This window comes from Ursus arctos, unplaced genomic scaffold (assembly GCF_023065955.2).
Source record: "Ursus arctos isolate Adak ecotype North America unplaced genomic scaffold, UrsArc2.0 scaffold_6, whole genome shotgun sequence".
Taxonomy (NCBI): domain Eukaryota; kingdom Metazoa; phylum Chordata; class Mammalia; order Carnivora; family Ursidae; genus Ursus; species Ursus arctos.
Genome location: NW_026623078.1, coordinates 86,526,826 through 86,545,973, shown reverse-complemented (window position 1 = coordinate 86,545,973; position 19,148 = coordinate 86,526,826). Strand labels below are relative to the sequence as shown.

Here is a 19,148-nt window from a genome sequence, read left to right as displayed (position 1 = left end):
ATTTATTTCAGGTGAAAAAAGGGCTGGCTGGTCCCTGTGTTTGCACTGGGAGGTTCCCAGTGGCATTGGGAACAGCAGAGTTTGGGATGGTCAAGTCTGTGTCGGTTTCTGTGTTTCTAGCGCATGGACCTGGATCTCGGCCTGGTCACCAGCCGCTGCTGCTTCGCCAGGCACAATGTGTGATGTGTTTTCAGGCCACAGTGCTAGTTCTTGGGGTGAAGATCGTGCCCCCAGCCTGTACCTGCACGTTTGGAGGTGTCCCCTCTCCAGGTGCCAGGACACTATGAAATCATTGTGCCCATTTCAGTAGCTATAACCACCTCTCCAGCTGTCCCTACTCCACCCAGAACTTATGTCCAAAAGGATCAGTGCAAGAGAACCAGGGACTGTGGGCCCACATGCCTTTTGAAGGCAGTTTGGTCACTGACGGTGCCGTCCCCAGAAGGGAATCCTCTCTCTGCCACTTCCTGGGTAGTGATAGGACAGAGGATGGGTGGTTCCATGAAGTCTTCCAGATTCCAGCCTGGGCATGATGCTGTCCTCTAACAGCAGCTCCAGGCCAGCCAGAGAGGGCCAGAGGGTTCCACCTAAGCCATCTCTGGCACCTGGATTCTTTCTTGGGATTGACGTGGTCCTAGATCAGGGGCTGGCGAACCGTGGCCTGTGAACATAAACACAGAGGCCATTAGACTGGGTGGCTCTGATGCCTTGGTGGCTACACAGGAGACCAGAGTCTGAGCCAGAGTCGATTCCTGTAAGTGCACTCATCTGAGGAACATTTAAGAACAAGCAGTCACAGCCATAAGCAGTCTTCTTTGTGAAGACCTTTCCCGTCTCCTGCCAGCACAGAACTCTGATTTTTCAGGTGGGTGCTGCCTGGTTCCAGTCGTTTGCTCAAATAAACCCTTCAACACGTCGATGCACCTCAGTTTACCTCTTACAAGGCTTAAAAGCTAAGAAGGGTTTTTACATTTTTAAGTGGGGGGAAAAGCCCATTTTGTGACATTGGAAAATTATATTGAAATCACAATTCAGTGTGACCAAATAAAGTTTATTGGAACAGAGGTGGCCACTCTCGTACGACACCAGCAAAGTTCACACCTGCTGGCCTTGCCTTGTTCACTTGGGTAAAAACTCCATGCCCTCCAACCTTTGAGGAATTTATTTTTCCTCTCAGTTCTTAGTGTGGTTTGTTCCCTTAAATGTCCCAATACAACAAGAACTCAATAGAAATAACCCTGAAGTCCTACATTGCAGTCCAGAGCCTCAGTTGCAGAAGTATAGGGCGAGGGGTCCTTTCTCAGCTCCGTGCACGTGAAAGAGAAGCACCATACTGGCCTGCTTGGCAGACTTTGTGAAATCAGAATGCTTCAGCACTTGAAATGCGTGGGCTCGAGATCCCAGGAAGGGCATCTGTGCGCATCACATGTGCTGGTGGCTCTTTGCAGAGAGGGAGCGGACGAGGGCCCCCTGTTAGGGTAGTGCAAGCTTTGGGATAGTGCGTTCTACTTTCAAGCTGTATCTCCCAATTTGGGCTTCAGTGCATAAAACAAGCATTTTTAAGACTATCCAGAACTCTGTTTCAGAGTAGATACTATCTTGGATCTCTCTGTTGGAGCCAATAAACCCATAATTTTGACCTGAAACTGCTTTTTATTCAATTACCAGATTAAGCTTTGATGTATAACATTGGATTGGAACCACTGAACTTCCTGGAAGCTTCACGAAGGGGTGGGGGTGCCGAGCCCAGGTGAGTTCACACTGTGTGGCTTGCACTCAGAGTCTAGGAAACGTCTGTCTGATGTCCTGACCTCAGAGCCTAGGTGCTCCCCCAAAGCAGTATTCACTTGTTCAAACTCAGGAAGAGGGAATGCAGTGGCATCAAGACCTTCCACAGAGGGGTGTCTGCCGGGCTCCCAGTGGTGGGCGTGCGACTTGATCTCAGGGTCGTAAGTCTGAGCCCCACGTTGAGTGTAGAGATTAAAAAAAAAAAAAAAAAAAGTGTCCACAGAGACCTGAAAAAGATCCAGAAAATGGAAAAGGGTAGTCTTACAAGTATGAATGTCCATTCTCTGTACAAGGCCTTGTGCCGGCCTGGGGACAAGGTGGACCTCGAGTCCTGTCAGTGGTAGGGACTGACCACAGATGAGGGTGGATAGCTGCTCTGGGCACAAGGGTCCACACACCCCAGCCTGGCAAGAGCTGGGCTGAGGGAAGTGGAGCAGAGCCGCCCCCACCTGCCACCTGGTTTTGTATGAAGTAAGAATGGTCTTTAAATGGCTGAAAACAAAATGATTTTGTGACACATGAAATTAAAATTTCAACACCAGTAAGAAATTTTTACTGGAACATGATTGTGCCCATTGATTCTCATAGTGTCTGGCTGCTGTCAAGGAACAGCGGCAGAGCTGCCAGAACCCTCGTAACCCGGAGAGCTGGCATAGTCACTCCCGGCCGTCTCCTGTCACTCCGGGTCTGTGGAGCAGCAGGGAAGTGGAGGGAAGGACGGCCCTGCAGCTGCCACAGGAGGGACAGCATGCTCAGGGCTACCATGTCCAATCTACCAAGGATGGAGGACAGTGCTCCACTCCCACTATAACTGAGTGAAAGCAGCAGCACAGACTGTGCCTTCTGGTAGGCGGCTGGCGGGTGGGCAGAGCACTACACCCCCACGTGTCTGGAACCCGGCAGAAGCAGAGGGCGTGTGACCAGATGCTGTGCCTTTGAGGGGCCCAGGACCATCCCAGACCCTCCGGGGGCCTGCAGAGTGGACACCAACACAGCTGTGGAGACAAACTGCTGGGCCATCCCAGCCAGGTGCACGACGGCGAGGGGACTAGGCCTCTGTGCCCCTTGGGCAGAGAAAGGGTATGCTAACCAGGTGCTTGCCCACTGGGCAACTCCTGGAACTCAGCCTCCGGTGGCACATCTGGGAGTGGAAGAGTGCCTTCTCCCTGCAGGAGCTGCCGAGGGGCTTCAAGTGGGCTCCGAGTGAGAGCTCTGTCCTCCGAGGGCCTCTCAGGATGCCAACGACGGAGTGGCCTGGGAAGTGCCTCTCCTCTCTGCTCAGGCATGTAATTTAGAACCACGGAGGCCCAGCCACATGGCCTTTTGGTGGTAGCAGAACTTGGAGCGCCCTGCTGGGGCATGTAAGCCTGACTCGGACCCTGGGTCTCCTTTCCTGGTTGCACTGGCCAAATTCCAGTAATCCTGCCCAGCAGCAGCCCCTAAATCACAATGGCTCTCAACCCGAAAGGTGTGCCCACGTGAGCCAGCAAGGACAGCCTCCTGAAGCCCCTCCAGCCAACCACGGTCACTCCCAGTCAGCAGACGAAGGACACTGCCCACAGGGCAGCCCCGTCCAAGTCGGGAGGGAAGGCTGACCACGCCAGCACCCCCATCAGCTGTTTGACACTGGGCAAGCCTCTGACCTCCATGAAGTGGGGGAACTTCAACCTGTGAGTCAGTGAACACACGTGCAGTACTTGGACTGGTGCTCGCACCTGTCCGCCACACCTGTAACTCTGCTCGCAGCTGCACTGCCAGGGACTGGCCCGTGAGGGGTGATTGAGAAACACGTACTGACAATGCACTTTGGGTCACAGTTTGACAGTGATATCAAGGGCTTTAAAATGTTCACATTCTGCCTCCTCCATTCCCACTTCTAAACAGTTTCAGTACATAAAGTGGTTTTACCACTAACATCACTGTGATTTTTTAATAGAAAAAAAAAAACACAGAAAGCTGCTATGGTCTGTGTCACCCCCTCACCTCCAACATCTGTATGTTGAAACCCTAATGCCCAATGTGATGGTAGGAGGAGTTGGGCCTTGGGGAGGTGATTAGGTCATGGGTTCAGAGCCCCCAGAGCTCCCTCACCCCTTGAACCTGGTGAGGACACAGGGAGAAGTCTGCAACCCGGCCATGCTAGCACCCTGATTCCAGACCACCAGCCTCCAGAACCGTGAGCAACAGACGACGTTGAAGCTGCCCAACCTGTAGTTTGTTGTGTCTATGGAAAACACAGCACATCCGCCAAGGGGAACGGCGTGCCTGCAGCCATGGGCCACGACCAGCGCCCTCGGGAGGAGTTAAGTGAACTGAGCTACCACAGACACAGCCGAAGGCAGTTTCCATGGCTGTCCATGGGCAAGAGGACTTTGAAATTCTTTTTTCTTTTTACTTTTTTTTCCCCAAAGGTATCCTGAGTATATATTCCCTGAACACGTCTAATGGTCACGATAGACATACCTGGCACATCACTGGGTGGGCAGCCACGGTGCTCAGCACATGCACGGGCCCAGCGGCAGCCCAGTCCTCCGAGCAGCAGGGTGCAGGAGGACTGCCGATGCTGTAGGAGACAGTCTGCGCCCCTCGGGTGAGCCAGGCCGGGGCTCCACCTGGGGGCTCAGCCTCTGAAACCCTACGTCTGCGTGTGCAGCACCACCCCGCCTTGTCCTCAGTCTCCACACCTACCTTGCCAGGACCCTGACTCGGAGGGAGAAGTAACTGAGAGGGTGGGAGTGCTCTGCCCTCGAAGGGGCCCGGCACAGAGCAGGGGGAGGCAGGAAGGGGGTTCTGGGAAAGGGCAGGGCTCATTAGCTCTCTTCCAGGGGAAGTTCCTGCCTGCTGCTCAGGCCTGTTTATCCCAGGAGACTTGTGAGCTGCCTGCCTAGCGGAGAGCAGACCGTGGAGGCGGGGACACCGCCAGGGGAACACAGACTGACAGCAAATGTCTCTGCAAAGAGGAGGACCGGGAGCCCCCTACCTGCTGGAGGGTGCGACACTGGCCACCAGCCCTGAACACTTCCACCCTGGCGGCACCCAGCAGAGACCCGCTCCCCTCTACCCTGCACACTCTCACTGCTAAGGACTGAATTGTGTCTCCGGCCAAGTTCATGTTGAAGCCCTAACCCCCGGTGTGACTGTTTACGGAGGTGGGGCCTTCAGGGAGGTTAAATGAGGTTGTAAGGTTGGGGCTCTGACCCAACAACACAATTCGTGTCCTTAATGAGAGGAAGAGAGAGCTCTCTTCCCTCACACGTGCACGTGGCCTGAGGAAAGGCTGTCTGCAGGCCCCTCACCGGGACCTGACTCTGCCCTCACACTTCCAGCCCCCAGAACTGGGAGGAAATAGAATTCTGTTGTTTAAGCCACTTAATCTAGGATATTGTGCTATGGCAGCCCGAGCTGCCTGAGACATCCACTTAGAGGATTCCAGGACAGGCCCCTCTCCCCCTCTCCCCAACTGCACCTCAACCCTGGCAACAGCCTCTCCACCAGGCTCTCAACCCATCGTTGTGCTCTGCTCTGCTCTCAACACAGCATCCAGTGAGATCCTTTTAAAGCAACTGTCAGATCACCCCCACTTTGCTCAGAGTTGAGCCAAAGTTCTTACAGAGGCCCTCGGGGCCTGCCCTCCGCGCCCTCTCTTCACCCCTCACCCAGCCACAGCTACTCGGGTTGTGCACTACAAGCTGCTGCCCCCACCCAGAGTCCCCACTCCTCAGACTGCTCTGCTCCCTTGCCTCCTTCAAGTCTTTGCTCATAAACCATGTCCTCAAGGAGGCCCCAGCCCATGACCCAATTTAGGATGACAGCCCAGCTCTTCCATAATCCTGCCTTCCGTCCTGGGACCCTGCTCTATTTTTCTTTCTTTTTTCTTTTTAAGATTTTATTTATTTGAGAGAAAGAGAAACACGAGTGGGGGGTAGAGGTGCTGAGCAGGGAGCTGGACACAGGGCTCCATCCCAGGACCCGGAGATCATGACCTAAGCCCAAGGCGGACACTTAATCCAGAGCTCCCAGGCGTCCCTCTTTCTTTTTCCTTTTGTAAGTATTTACTTATTTTAGAGCGAGAAAAAGAGCACAAGTGGGAGGAGGGGCAGAGGGAGAAAATCTCCAGCAGACTCCTTGCTGAGTGGACAGTCTTGATCCCAGGACCCCGAAATCATGACCAGAGCGGAAATCAAGAGTCAGATCGCTTCACCAACCAAGCCACCCAGGGGCCAGCCCCTGCTCTGTTTCTGCACCACTTGCCCTCCTCTGACAAGCTTTGCCATTTTGTATTATACACTTTGTAATGTCTCCCCCTCACCACTAGAATGTTGGCCCCATGAGGTCAAGGGTATGAGAGGAAAATGGAATGTCCACGCTAAAACACAGGGTTCACAAAAGCAAATGAGCAGAGAGCTCAGATGCTACATGAGGCCAGGCCGAGTGACCACACAGTATCCACACAAAGGCCTTGTCCCGGCAGCTGACGGCAACCAAACCAGAACCACACACGGCCACCCAGAGCAGCAGGGGCCCTCACCAGTAACAAGACCAACAGTCAGGGGAGGGGGGCGCAGTCTGATGCCCACCCAGGAGGACACTTTTTTTTATAGTTGCTTTATTTCCAATAAAAAGGGAGGATCCAGCTTTCTCAACTAAACAGACAATGACATGATTGCAGTCAAACAACTCACTGAGGAATGCATCCTGGAAGGGCAGGCTTTGTTTGGAGACACCTGTCAGAGCCAGCTCTCCCAGGTGACTGCAGTGGGGCTGCAAGCATGGTCAGTCCTGCAGTTTGAGCTCACACCTCTTCTCCAGGTCGGCCATCTCCTTGAGGACCAGGGCCACGCTGTACCGCAGCTCCTGGAACTTGGCTGTGGAGACCTCAAAGCGGTATGCTGACCCATCTGAAAGCTTCAGCTGCATCAGGACACTTGGCTGCAGGGAGCGGGCCAGGGCACTGGTAGAGATTGCCACATCCACCCTCCACCACAGGCTGGCAACATGGGGCAGCCAGGCCCCCTGCTGCCTGGCCACAGAGTTGAGGAGAAGCCGCTGGCTCCCAAACACCACACTGGCCAAGTCTGTGACCAGGTCTTGGGGGATGCAGAGCTCCTGGAGCTGGTCCTTGAAGGCGTCAGGCTTCAGGCTGGCTGGGGGCAGGCGGATGGCCTGCTGGAGCAGTGTGTTCGTGCCTGCAAGGAGGACCCCCAGCCGTTCCTCCGACAGGTCTGCACCAGCCCTGAGGCGTTGCACAGCCTCCTGGCAGTCCTCTCCCTGTAGACTGCTGACCACCAGCTTCAGCAACTTTCTGAATGTGCCCCTGTCCAGGTCTCCCAGGAGCCGGGGCATTGCTGCCACTTCTGGGGGGAGCTGGGCCCCCAGGAAACTCACCCGGCCACTGTGACTATCGCCAGGGTAATGCAGGTAAGGAGCTGCAGTCCCCATGGCAGACATCGCTGCTTCCTCCTTTCTGATCAGGCAGCCCAGAGGAAAGGTCCCAGCTGCAACTGGCAGGGTTGGGGGAGAAGAGAAGTCCAGTAACTCCCATGTGCTCTGGGCCAGAAAATGACTAGCATGGCCTCTGCCTTCAAGATGCTGACAGCATGAACCACCTATGACAGCCAGTATAATGGGAGGTGCCCCCGGAGCAGGTGGCAGAGGGGCCCCCTTTAATCCCGGGAAGAGAAGACCCAGGAGTTGGCAGGGAAGGGAGACAGGGTGGGGAGGAGAAGAGAACCAGAAAACAGGAGAGGACACATAAGTTCTCCAAATACATAATGGAGATAAGAGTGAAGGAGAAGAAAAATCCAGAGAACACAGGGATGTACCAGCCAGTGCCACCAAACACACTAGGGTCACTCAACTCTGAATCGTCACAACGGCAGGAGCCAATGAGGAAACAGGCTCAAACCCAACTGCCCAAGAACCAGAACCCAGGCCTGTCTACCGGAAGTCCCCACTGTTTCCACACAGACACAGTCCCTCAGGCAGGAGGGGCTGAGGGGCACGTGCCAACAGAGGGACCTGTGGTACCTGGAGAAAAGGTCTGTGTCAGTACTTGAAAGGGCAGTATAATGTCATGGCACATCTTAGGTGACCGAGCCACACACCTGCTTATACAGGAGAGGGCTCGGCCGCTCCAAGCGCTGGAACGGAGCTCGGCAGAGCACAGATCCTGTCCTCAAGGCGCCCACCAGGCCCAGGGTCCTCACCATACAGCGAGATGCGGCGCGGCGAAGCGCCGGGGGGCCCGGGAGCACAGGGAGCCCTCTACTGGCTTCATCGTATCCCATTCTCCCGGGAAGGCCGGGCCCCCTTCGCCCTGCCAGTCAACCACCACCCACTGCCCAAACTCGCGTTTTCCCCAAGCACCTGGTCCCAGGAGGAACTGCCCTCCGCTGCCCCCGCCGCCCCGCTGCTCAGGCCCTGCTCCCAGGAGGCTAGCGTTCTGCGTCCCGCTGACGCTCTCCTGGCCACCGGCCCCGAGGAAGCAGCTGACAGAGACCGGCCCGGTTGGAGTCTTGTCGCCTGCTCGCCGACGGGGGGTCCCGGCCACCTGTCGTACGGCCGAGCGGCCGCCCACAAACGGCAGTCTGCGCCGTCGGGCACCGCCCTAAGCTGCCACGGATCGGCCTCCAGAGCTTCCCGGATGCAGCGGCCAAGGAGCCATACCGCGATCCGCTGCCTTCGCCCGGAAAGAGCGACCCCACGCCCCGTACCCCAAAGCCAGAGACGCCCCCGAACCTGCAGAGCGCAGTCTGCGGCAGAGACCTGGCGAAACTCAGCGGCGATGCCAGACCGGAAGCGGGGCCAGGTCCCCGGAAGCGACCCAGAGGCACTTCCGGGCAACTCTAGGACGCCGGGAGGATCCGGCCCTCTGTGATCCGGTCATCTGACGCCTCTAGCGTTTGTTCTGAAGGGGCTGAAGGGGTCGCAATCTGCGGGATGCACCTGCGGCCATCCTTCTGCGAGGATTTCAAAGGACCCTCACGGACCGTCAGGTCCTGGTCTCCGCTGGTGTCTGAGACGGGACCAGGAGGGCCCGGGAAGAGGAGGGCCTGCGGCACAGACCCCAGGGTCCTGGGCAGCCCCCACCCGAGGGAAGTCCAGCCTGCGTCCTCCTGCGTGGTTGCGGGTGATGGCTGGGCCACAGTGCGAACGTGCTTAACCTGTCAAGTGTGCATTTAAGTGGGTGAACTGTAGGGTATGTGAATTATATCTCAATAAAGCTGTTATTTTTAAAAGTCGATGAAAGAAAGGCAAACCACCCAATTAAAATGAGCAGGGGCGCCTGGGTGGCGCAGTCGTTGAGCGTCTGCCTTAGGCTCAGGGCGTGATCCCGGCGTTATGGGATCGAGCCCCACATCAGGCTCCTTCGCTGGGAGCCTGCTTCTTCCTCTCCCACTCCCCTTGCTTGTGTTCCCTCTCTCGCTGGCTGTCTCTATCTCTGTCAAATAAATAAATAAATAATCTTTTTTAAAAAAACGAGCAGATTTGAATAGATATTTCTCCAAGGAGGATGTAAAATGGCTAATGAACATGGGCAGAAATGTTGGCCATTGTTGGTCATTAGGGAAGGGCCACAGGGAGCTGCCATTTCATACTATTAGAAGGGTGATAAGCAAAAAGACAAGGTATGGACTGAATGTTTGTGTCCCCCAAAATTCATATTCTGAAACCCTAATCCCAATATGATGGTATTTGGAGATGGGGCCTTTGGGAGGGAATTCGGTCATAAGGGTAGGGCCCCATAAACAGGATTAGTGCCCATTCCGTGTGTGTATCATGCGATACACACCCACTTGTTTCCACTCACCCCTCTCTCAGCAGCGGGCCCCTATGCGTCCGCACTCTGACCCCCTGCTCTGTTCCTCCCCTCAGTCCTCTGGAGGCCTGACCCTCCATGAGCTATCCCTGACACCTCTGCGGCACCCAGCTTCTCCCTTCTGAACACACCCCACCCACACCTCCCACTCACAGCCGAGTTCCCCAAGAAGCAGCATCATGATCACGTTGCTCAGACACCCACTCCAGACCAGTGGTCCCACACTTCTGGACAGGGCTGTAGGGTCCCATGCTTCCTCTTATTCCCCAAGAGACCTCAAGTCTTGAGAACCTCTTCAGAACTCAGCAAGCACTTACTGAGCCAGCTGCACACCTGGCTGAGTCGCATGGACTGGGCATGGTGCAAGGCCCCACAGGGGAGAAAGGAAGGAACCCTCCTGAGGTTCAAACAGTAGATTCTTTTGGCAGCATAGAATGTCTTGGGTAGGCATTTTAAGAGGGCCTGGGGTCAACCTAGAGACACTGCCTTAGGCTGCTAGAAGCCATGCTAGTTTGTTCAGGTATCTCAGTGCAGGAAGTGGATGAAGTTGTTTGTGCCAAAAGTCTTTAAATCTTAGGCTGATTCTTGACATAGAGATAGCCTACCATAATAAAAGTAAAAGTAAAAACAAACAAATATGAAAACAAACCAACCAAACAAACAAAAACAGCAATATCTGGCAAATAGAGAGCATCTTGTTTCCAGAGATATTACATTATTAGATTCAAATGTCAAGTTTTCTCTCTCTCTCTTTTTTTTTAAGATTTATTTCTTTATTTTAGAGAGAGAGAGTGAGTGCAGGCAAGCAGGGGGAGGGGCAGAGGGAGAGGGAGAGAATCTCAAGCAGACTCCACACTGAGTAGGGAGCCTGATGCCTGGCTTGATCTCATGACCCATGAGATTATGACCAGAGATGAAATCAAGAGTCAGAGGCTTAACCAACTGAGCTGCCCAGGTGCCGCCAAATGTCAAGTTTTCAATAAAAAGTCACGAAGAAAGAAGAAAGTATGGCCCATTCAAGAAGAAAATAAATCAACAGAAACCGTCCTGAAAAAAAAGACATGATGGCAGATCTACTAGACAAAGACTTTAAAACAATTGTCTAAAAGATGCTCAAAGAACTAAAGGATAACATGGAGAAAATGAAGAACATAATGTATGAACAAAATGAAAATATCAATAAAAAGAACACCTACAAAGAAACCAGAAAGAAAATCTGGAGCTGAAAAGTACAGTAATGAACATGAAAAATTCACTAGAGGGATACCAAGACAGATTTGAGCAAGCAGAAGAAAGAATCAGTGAACTTGAAGTTAGGACAATAGAAATTTTTGAGTCTGAAAAACAGAAAGAAAAGAGATTGAAGATAAGTGATCAGAGCCTAAAGGACCTGTGGGACACTATCAAGAAGGCCAACATACGCATTGTTGGATTCCCAGAAAAAGAAAAGAGAGAGATGGGGGACAGAGAGAATATTTGAAGAAATAATGGCTGAAAACTTCCCAAATTTGATGAAAGATATGACCATAAACATCCAATAAGCTCAATTAACTCCAAGTAAGTTGAAATCAGAGACCCACACAGAGACACATTATAATCACACTTTCAGAAGACAAAGAGAGAATCCTGAAAGGAATAAAAGAGAAGCAGCTCATCGTATGCAATTGATCCTCAATAAGATTATCAGCAAATTTCTGGTCAGAAACTTTAGAGGCCAAAAGTCAGTGGGCTGATATATTCAAAGTGCTAAAAGAAAAAAAACCACACCCGTCAGCCAAGAATCCTATATTTAGAAGAACTGTCCTTCAAAAGTGAGGGAGAATTAAAGACATGCTCAGAGAAACAAAAGCTAAGGGAATTTGGTCTCATTAGACCTGTCCTGCAAGAGATGCTAACAAAGTCCTGCAGATTGAAATGAAAGGACACTAAACAGTAACTCAAATCCATATGAAAATATAAAGTTCTCAGTAATGATAAGTACTTGGGCAATTATAAAATCTAGTATTAGTGTAACAATGGTTTGCAACTTCATTTTTTTCCTACAGGATTAAGATACTAATACATTTTAAAAAGCAGTTTTTAGTCTGGAAGATAGTATTATTGCAACTTTGATTTTTAACTCCACATTTTGTTTTCTCACATCATTATCTGAAAGGTTGTAGATGGAACTGTAAAGGAGCAGAGATTTTATATGTTATTGAAGTGAAGTTCATATAAATTCAAATTAGAATGTTATAACTTTAGGATGTTAAATGTAATCCCTATAGTAATCACAAAGAAAACAGCTATAAAATATATAGAAAAGGAAATGAGAAAGGCATTTAAACACTTCACTTTAAAAGAATCAACTAAACACAAAAGAAGATAGTAATGCAGGAAATGAGGGTCAAAAAGTATAAGATATATAGTAAACAAATAGGAAAATGACCAAAATAAGTTCCTTCTTAACAGTAATTACTTTAAATATACATGGATTAAACTCTCCAATCAAAAAACATAGATTGGAAGAAAGGATTTTAAAAACATGATCCACCCAATGTTGTCTACAAAAGACTCACCATAGATTCAAAGATATAGAAAGATTGAGAGTGAAAGGATGAAAAAAGATATTCCATGCAAATAATAACCAAAGAGAGCAAAAGTGGCTATACTAATATCAGACAAAATAGACTTTTAATCAAAAAAGTTTATGAAAAAAAGGACATTATATATTAATAATAATTTCAAGAGAGCAAGAAGATAGAAAATTATCAATATTTATGCACTTTATAACAGAGGATTAAATATATGAAACAATAATCACCAGAGTTAAAGAGAGAAATAGACAGTCCTACAATAATACTCTACTGCCAATAATAGAACAAGGTGGAAGATAAGTAAAGAAAGAAAACTTGAACAATGCAATATCTAACTAGACCTAACAGATGTGCAGAACATTCCACCCAACAAGAACAGAACACACATTACTCTCAAGTGCACACAGGACATTTTCTAGGACAAACCATATGTTAGGCCACAAATTAAGTATTGATAGATTTTTTTAAAGATTTTATTTATTTATTAGACAGAGATAGAGACAGCCAGCGAGAGAGGGAACACAAGCAGGGGGAGTGGGAGAGGAAGAAGCAGGCTCATAGCGGAGGAGCCTGATGTGGGGCTCGATCCCATAACGCCAGGATCACACCCTGAGCCGAAGGCAGACGCTTAAGGACTGCGCCACCCAGGCGCCCCAAGTATTGATAGATTTTTAAAGATAGATATCATACAAAGTAACTCTCCAACTATATTTGGATGAATTTAGAAATCAAAAGAAGGAAAATTGGGAAATTCACAAATTTGTTGAAATCAAATGACACACTCTTAGACAGTCAATGTATCAAAGAATAAATCACAAAGGAAATTAGAAAATACTTAGAGATGCATGAAAACAAAACCACAACACACCAAATTTGTAAGATGCAGCAAAAAAGTGCAGGGGAGAATATATAGCTATAAATATTTATATTAAAAAACAGGAAAGATCTCAAATCAACAACCTAACTTTACAACTTAACAAATCAGGAAAGAAAAACAAACTAAACCCAAGTCTAGTGGAAGGAAGGGGATAATAAAGGTTAAGCAGAGATAAATGAAACAGAGAATGGAAAAACAATAGAGAAAATCAATGAAAGCCAGAGCTGGTTCTTTGAAAAATCAACGATATTGACAAACCATTAGCTAAATGGACAAAGAAAAAAGAAAGAAGACCCAAGTTACTAAAAGCAGAAATGACAGTGAGGACATTACTACTAATTATACAAAAATAAGGGGCGCCTGGGTGGCGCAGTCGTTAAGCGTCTGCCTTCGGCTCAGGGCGTGATCCCGGCGTTATGGGATCAAGCCCCACATCAGGCTCCTCCGCTATGAGCCTGCTTCTTCCTCTCCCACTCCCCCTGCTTGTGTTCCCTCTCTCGCTGGCTGTCTCTATCTCTGTCGAATAAATAAACAAAATCTTTAAAAATAAAAATAAAATAATATAAAAAGGATTATAAGAGAGTACTATGAACAGTTGTCTGCCAACAAAGTGGATAGCCTAGATAAAATGGACAAATTCCTAGAAACACAAAACCTACCATGTAGACTAGCTTGAAGACCATGACTTATTTTCACATATTTCCCTACAGTTTCTATGTCATGTGGTTTATCATCCTTGCTAAAAATTTGCCTGCTTAATTGTCTGTCTACTGAATATAATGTAAACCTTCATGAGGTGAAGGACTGTATTTGACTTCCTAATGATGATATTCTCTACGTAACACATGCCTGGCTTTCTAAATATTTGTTGAATGGATCAATTTGCCAATTCTGTAGACTAAAAAATAATAATTTAATTTTTTATTTCTTTGATTTTTATCCTGTTGATTTTTATTTTTTTTATCCTGTTGATTGATCATCTCTACTTCTGATTTCTGCCTGTAACTTATTTTTCTATTGGAGCATTTACCTTTTGCATAACAATTTATAGGAGCTTTTAATACATTATGGATGTTATCCCTGATGGATGGTTTTCTCTAGTAATTCCCTTATGTTTTGTGTAGCAGATTCTGAGATTGGGAGTGAGAAGGAACTATTCATTCTACACCAGAAATATCCGAAGTAAAAGCCCCAGAACTGATATCAAGAAGACGCTCAAGGGGTAATCCACAGGCATTCGAGTTTCAAGAAGTTTGGGACTATGAGAGTAGTCTAGAATACCAGGACAGTTCTGTCGGGCAGATTTGAAGAAACCCCATCTTCACAAGAGAGTTAGTTCTTAGGGAAAAAATTGTCATGTGTACAGAAGATCTCCAGGAGAAAAAAACCCAGGAGTGTGGTGCATTTGATAGAAACTTGAATCTAAACCAAAACGTTTTTAGACTTCAAGGAAATAACAGGAGAGAGAGCCTTTAAATATAATATGTGGAGCAAAACCTTCAAATATAATTCAGACCTAACTAGACATCAGAGAAGTCACAATGGGGAAAAGCCTTATGAATGTGGTCAGTGTGGGCACGCCCAAGCCTTATTCTGCACCATGGAGCTCACAATGGAAAGAAACCATTTAAATGTAATGAATGTGGGAAAACTTTTTGTCTTACTTCCCATCTCCTTCTGCATCAGAGAATTCAAATGCGAGAAAAATCTTTTGGGTGTAGTGAACATGGGAAGGCTTTCAGTGGAAGTTCAAACCTTGGTCAACATCATATAATTCACACAGGAGAGAAACCTTACAAATGTCATGAAAGTGAAAAAGCCTTCAGCCAGAGCCCACAATTAACACAACATCAGAGAATTCACACTGGTGAGAGACCCCATGAATGTAATTAGTGTGGGAAGGCCTTCAGTCAGAGCTCAAGCCTTTTCCTCCATCACAGGGTTCATGCCAGAGAGAAGCCCTGTGAATGTAATGAGTGCAGCAGAGCCCTTGGCTGTAACTCACCTTACTGAACATGTAAGGATTCACACTGGAGAAAAACCTTATATTTGTAATGAGTGGCAAAGCCTGTAGTTGGAGGCCAACACTCACTTAGCATCAAAGAAGTCACACTGGGGAGAAACCCTATCAGTGCATTGAATGTGGGAAAGTTTTCTGTCAGAGTTCACAACTTGCCCTATACCAGAGTTCACACTGGAGAAAAAAAGCCTATGGATGTGGTGATTGTGGGAAAGCCTTCAGCCAGAGGTCAACCCTCGCTCAGCATCAGAGAATTCATGCTGGAGAGAATCCTCATGAACGCAGAAAATGTAGTCCAGCCTTTGCTCACGGCTCCAGCCTTAGGCCACATGGACAGATTCACACTGGAGAGAAATGCTGTCTGTGTGGCATGGGCATGGCAGCCTTCAGCTGCGGTTCAAACCTTGTTCTACACTGGACAAGTTACTGGTGAGAAACCCTTTGGGTGTAGTAAATGTGGAAAACCTTTCAGTCCCACCTCACATCCCACTGAACACCAGAAAATTTGTGCTGGAGAAAAGCCCTGTCACGAATGTGGAAAAACCCTCAGTTTGGGTTCAACCCTTACTGAACCTTAGGTAACTCATACTGGTGAGAGACCTGATTATTGCCTGGCATGTGGGAAAACATTCAGCCAGAGCTCACAACTCAAACTGCATCAGCGAACTCATGTAGGAGAGAAACCTCCTGTAAATGGTGAATCTGAAAGATACTTTATTCACATCAAAAAGATTTTTAAAGAAAGACTTTTTTTTCAAATTTTCAGTACTTTTATTGTCTTCAATTTGATTTAATTCAAGAGACATTTATTTCAAGGCACACTGGAGAGAAAAAAGTAGAATAACCCTATTCTCTGATCTCAGTGAACTTGCTATCCAGTGGGGAAACCAGACATATATGCAATTATGATGTAAGAGATGTGGTGACTACGTGAACAAAACGTTATGGAAGCATAAAGAAGGCTGCATTTAATTTCAACTTGGGAGTGGGATAGGGTGATGGAGGGAACAGGGCAAGGAAGGGGGGCGCCTGTGAGATCTTCTCTGAGGTTTACCAAATAAGGATAAAAGATGAATTTTTCTATTCAATTAATTAACATAGAGTGTATTCTTAGTTTCAGAGGTAGAGAGGTCAGTGGCTCCTCAGTTGCGTGTAACACCCAGTGCTCATTCCATCATGTGCCCTCCTAATGCCCAGCACCCAGTTGCCCCATTCCCCCATCTCTCCAGCAATCCTCACTTTGTTTCCTATGATTAAGAGTCTCTCTTGGGGTGCCTGGGTGGCTCAGTCCATTAATCATCTGCCTTCAGCTCAGGTCATGACACCAGAGTCCTGGGATCAAGCCCCACATCGGGGTCCCTCCTCCATGGGGAGTCTGCTTCTCCCTCTCTCTCTGCCCCCGCCCCCGCTCATGCTCTTTCTCTTAGTCTCTCAAATTAATAAATAAAATCTTTAGGAAAATAAAAAGTCTCTCATGGTTTGTCTCCCTCTCTGATTTCATCTTGTTTTATTTTTCCCTCCCTTTCCCTATGATTCTGTTTTTTTCTTAAATTCCGCATGAGTGTAATAATCTAATTGTAAAGAGAGACATTTTTAATGTAATTGTTCATTTTTTGTTGGATAGGATGACATAATGACAATCAAACAGGGTCTAAATATTACTAGCAATGCCAAATAAACAGTTCTGTTGACTATCAAGTCATTAAACTTGGACTTAAACATAGAATTTATTATGGAAAATATGGTTGTCTCTGCGTAAGTTTCCACTGTGCTGGAAGGTGACCTTGCACTCTAATCGCTACCATGCACTCAAGATGAGTGAATGGAAGCATGAAAAGTGAGCTCGCCCTGTTCTCTGTCCACCCCTACGTGGTCCATTTAATCTCATCTTTGCAGTCCTAAACCCAGGCTTGAAATTGAGATTACCTAATTTCAGTCCTACACGACTGCCTCCCCATATGTGCAGAGAACCTTGCCCACTGGGCATATTCAAGCCTTATTCACCATCAAGCTGGTCTGGCCTGTCTTCCCCACCAGTCCAGAGTCACTGCAGTGGGAGCCCCTGCCAAACTTGGAGCCCCAGTGTTCATGTTTGTAAAACAAAAATTTATTTTTTTTTCATCCTAAATAGCTCTGTAGTTTGGCCAGGGAGGTATCTCAGGGGCCATCAAGGCAGGAGTCTGCCAAGTAACCTACTTCTGAAACTGTAATTATTGGTAAGTCATTTTTACTCAAGAATAATTACATACAATAAAATTCACTCTTTTTGGTATATAGTCCTATGAGTTCTGACAAAAACATACAGTCACATACCCACCACCACAATTGAGATCTGGAACATGCCCGTCACTACCAACTTCCTGTAAGCAGCCCCTCCTCACCCTCAGCCCCTGAAGACACTGGTTTGTTTTCTGTCCCTATACCTTCGCAATTTCATAATCATTTTGTGTGTAGACTTTTGAGTCTGGATTCTTTCACTTATCAGTGTATCAGAGATTCATCAAGGGTGCTGTGTGTATCAATAGTTTATCCTCTCCCTGTTGAGCAGCCTTCTGTGGTGTGGATAGAGCGATTTGTTTTCCCATTCACTCACTGAAGGGTATTTGGCTTGTTTCCAGTTTGGGGAAATGAATAAAGCTGCTGTAAACACTGAAGATAGGATGTTTTGTGAACCTACTTTTCAGTTCTCTTAGGTAAATAGCTAGAAGGGAGATTGTGGGTTATACAGTAAGCTCATGTTCAGCTTTTGAAGCAACTGCTAAGCTGTTTTTCCAAGTGTTTGTACCATCTTAAATTTCCACTGGCAACATATGAGTTTACTTGCTTTGAATCCTGACCAGAACTTGGTATTAAGTTTTATAAGTGAGGACATAGTGGTATCCATAGTTTTAATCTGCATTTCCCTACTGACTGTGATTTGAGTAATGGGCTTTTATTTAAACTTTCACTGGAAGTTTGAAAAACACTGGACTACTTAATCTCTACAGTCTGACCACTCTGACATCCCAACTTTCAATTCTGAGACTCTACCTGGAGGAATCTTTTTTCTAATCTACTCTTCGTTCTCTCCAGAAGCAACTCAAATACCACCCCTTCAAGGGTCCTCCTCAGTTAAATTCTGCTCCTACCCTTGCAGTTTTTTCTTAGAAATTTCGGGCCACTTCTGCATTTGGTTTAACATTTGTTGTGTGATTGCTTGTTCTACTCCACCTGCTCATGTTCTGTCTCTCCCGTTATATTATTAAAATTCTTAGGTACAGAACTTCTAAGTGTGGGCTTGACCAGCCCTAGTGTGTGTGGTCTGTGTGGAAGGGTCTGCATGATCCATCTGAAGGCCTGTGTGCTAGTTCCCTTCTGCCTTAGGCTTACCCTGTGAACTTGGGTAAAGCATTTCGTCTTACTGGGTCTTTCCGATCTCTAAAATGGGGATAAAAATACAGGAGAGAGTGTGTGTGTGTGCCCACGACCCATGGTTTTGCTTCCTGCAGTTTCGGTCACCCACAGTCAACCCTGGTCTGGAAGCAGATGTTCCTCCTGATGTACTGTCGGGTCGGTAGTAGGACGTCGCTTTGTCACATCATTCACCCAACTCCATCTCATCATGCAGGCATTTTATCACCTCACATCATCACAAGGGTGAGTACAGTACAAGATATTTAAAGAGAGCACATGCACAGAACTTTTATTACAAAATAGTGTTGTAACTGTTCTATTTTATTATTACTGTTGTTTATCTCTGACTGTGCCTGACTTACAAGTTAAGTTGACACTCTCTGGCTTCAGGCATCATGGGAAGTCTTAGAACATATTACCCATGGACAGGGCGGACTCCTGTACTTGTTCCACTTGGTGTGTACCCTTCAGAAAAAGCACCTCTCCTACTTTCGTATCCCACAGCACAACCTTCATACCCACATCACGTCACAACTCATGTTTTATTTTACTCCTGCCTGGTTCTCCTGCATTCCACCTGGAGCTCTTTGCTGTCAGAGGTTTTGTCTTATGCACTTTTATATTTCTAGCATGTGAGATAGGAGCTTCAGATATGTTTGGGAAAAAAGAGAGGGA

The 19,148-nt window shown here is 47.7% G+C and overlaps 1 protein-coding gene across 2 annotated transcripts; it reads right to left on the bottom strand.

Moving 5' to 3' along the window:
• Positions 1-2,294: 2,294 nt before the first annotated feature.
• COMMD5 (COMM domain containing 5) lies at positions 2,295-8,613 on the bottom strand. Of its 2 annotated transcripts, none has more exons than XM_026488854.4 (2): positions 8,155-8,237; positions 2,295-7,289 (listed from the first exon to the last, which is right to left on the bottom strand). In XM_026488854.4, the coding sequence occupies exon 2, from the start codon at positions 7,234-7,236 to the stop codon at positions 6,562-6,564; it is 675 nt and encodes a 224-aa protein (XP_026344639.1). In that variant the 5' UTR covers positions 7,237-7,289; positions 8,155-8,237; the 3' UTR covers positions 2,295-6,561. The 2 variants fall into 2 exon arrangements, with proteins under 2 accessions (XP_026344639.1, XP_048068364.1); XM_048212407.2 differs by lacking the exon at positions 8,155-8,237 and adding an exon at positions 8,527-8,613 and having other exon boundaries at positions 2,296-7,289.
• Positions 8,614-19,148: the final 10,535 nt, after the last annotated feature.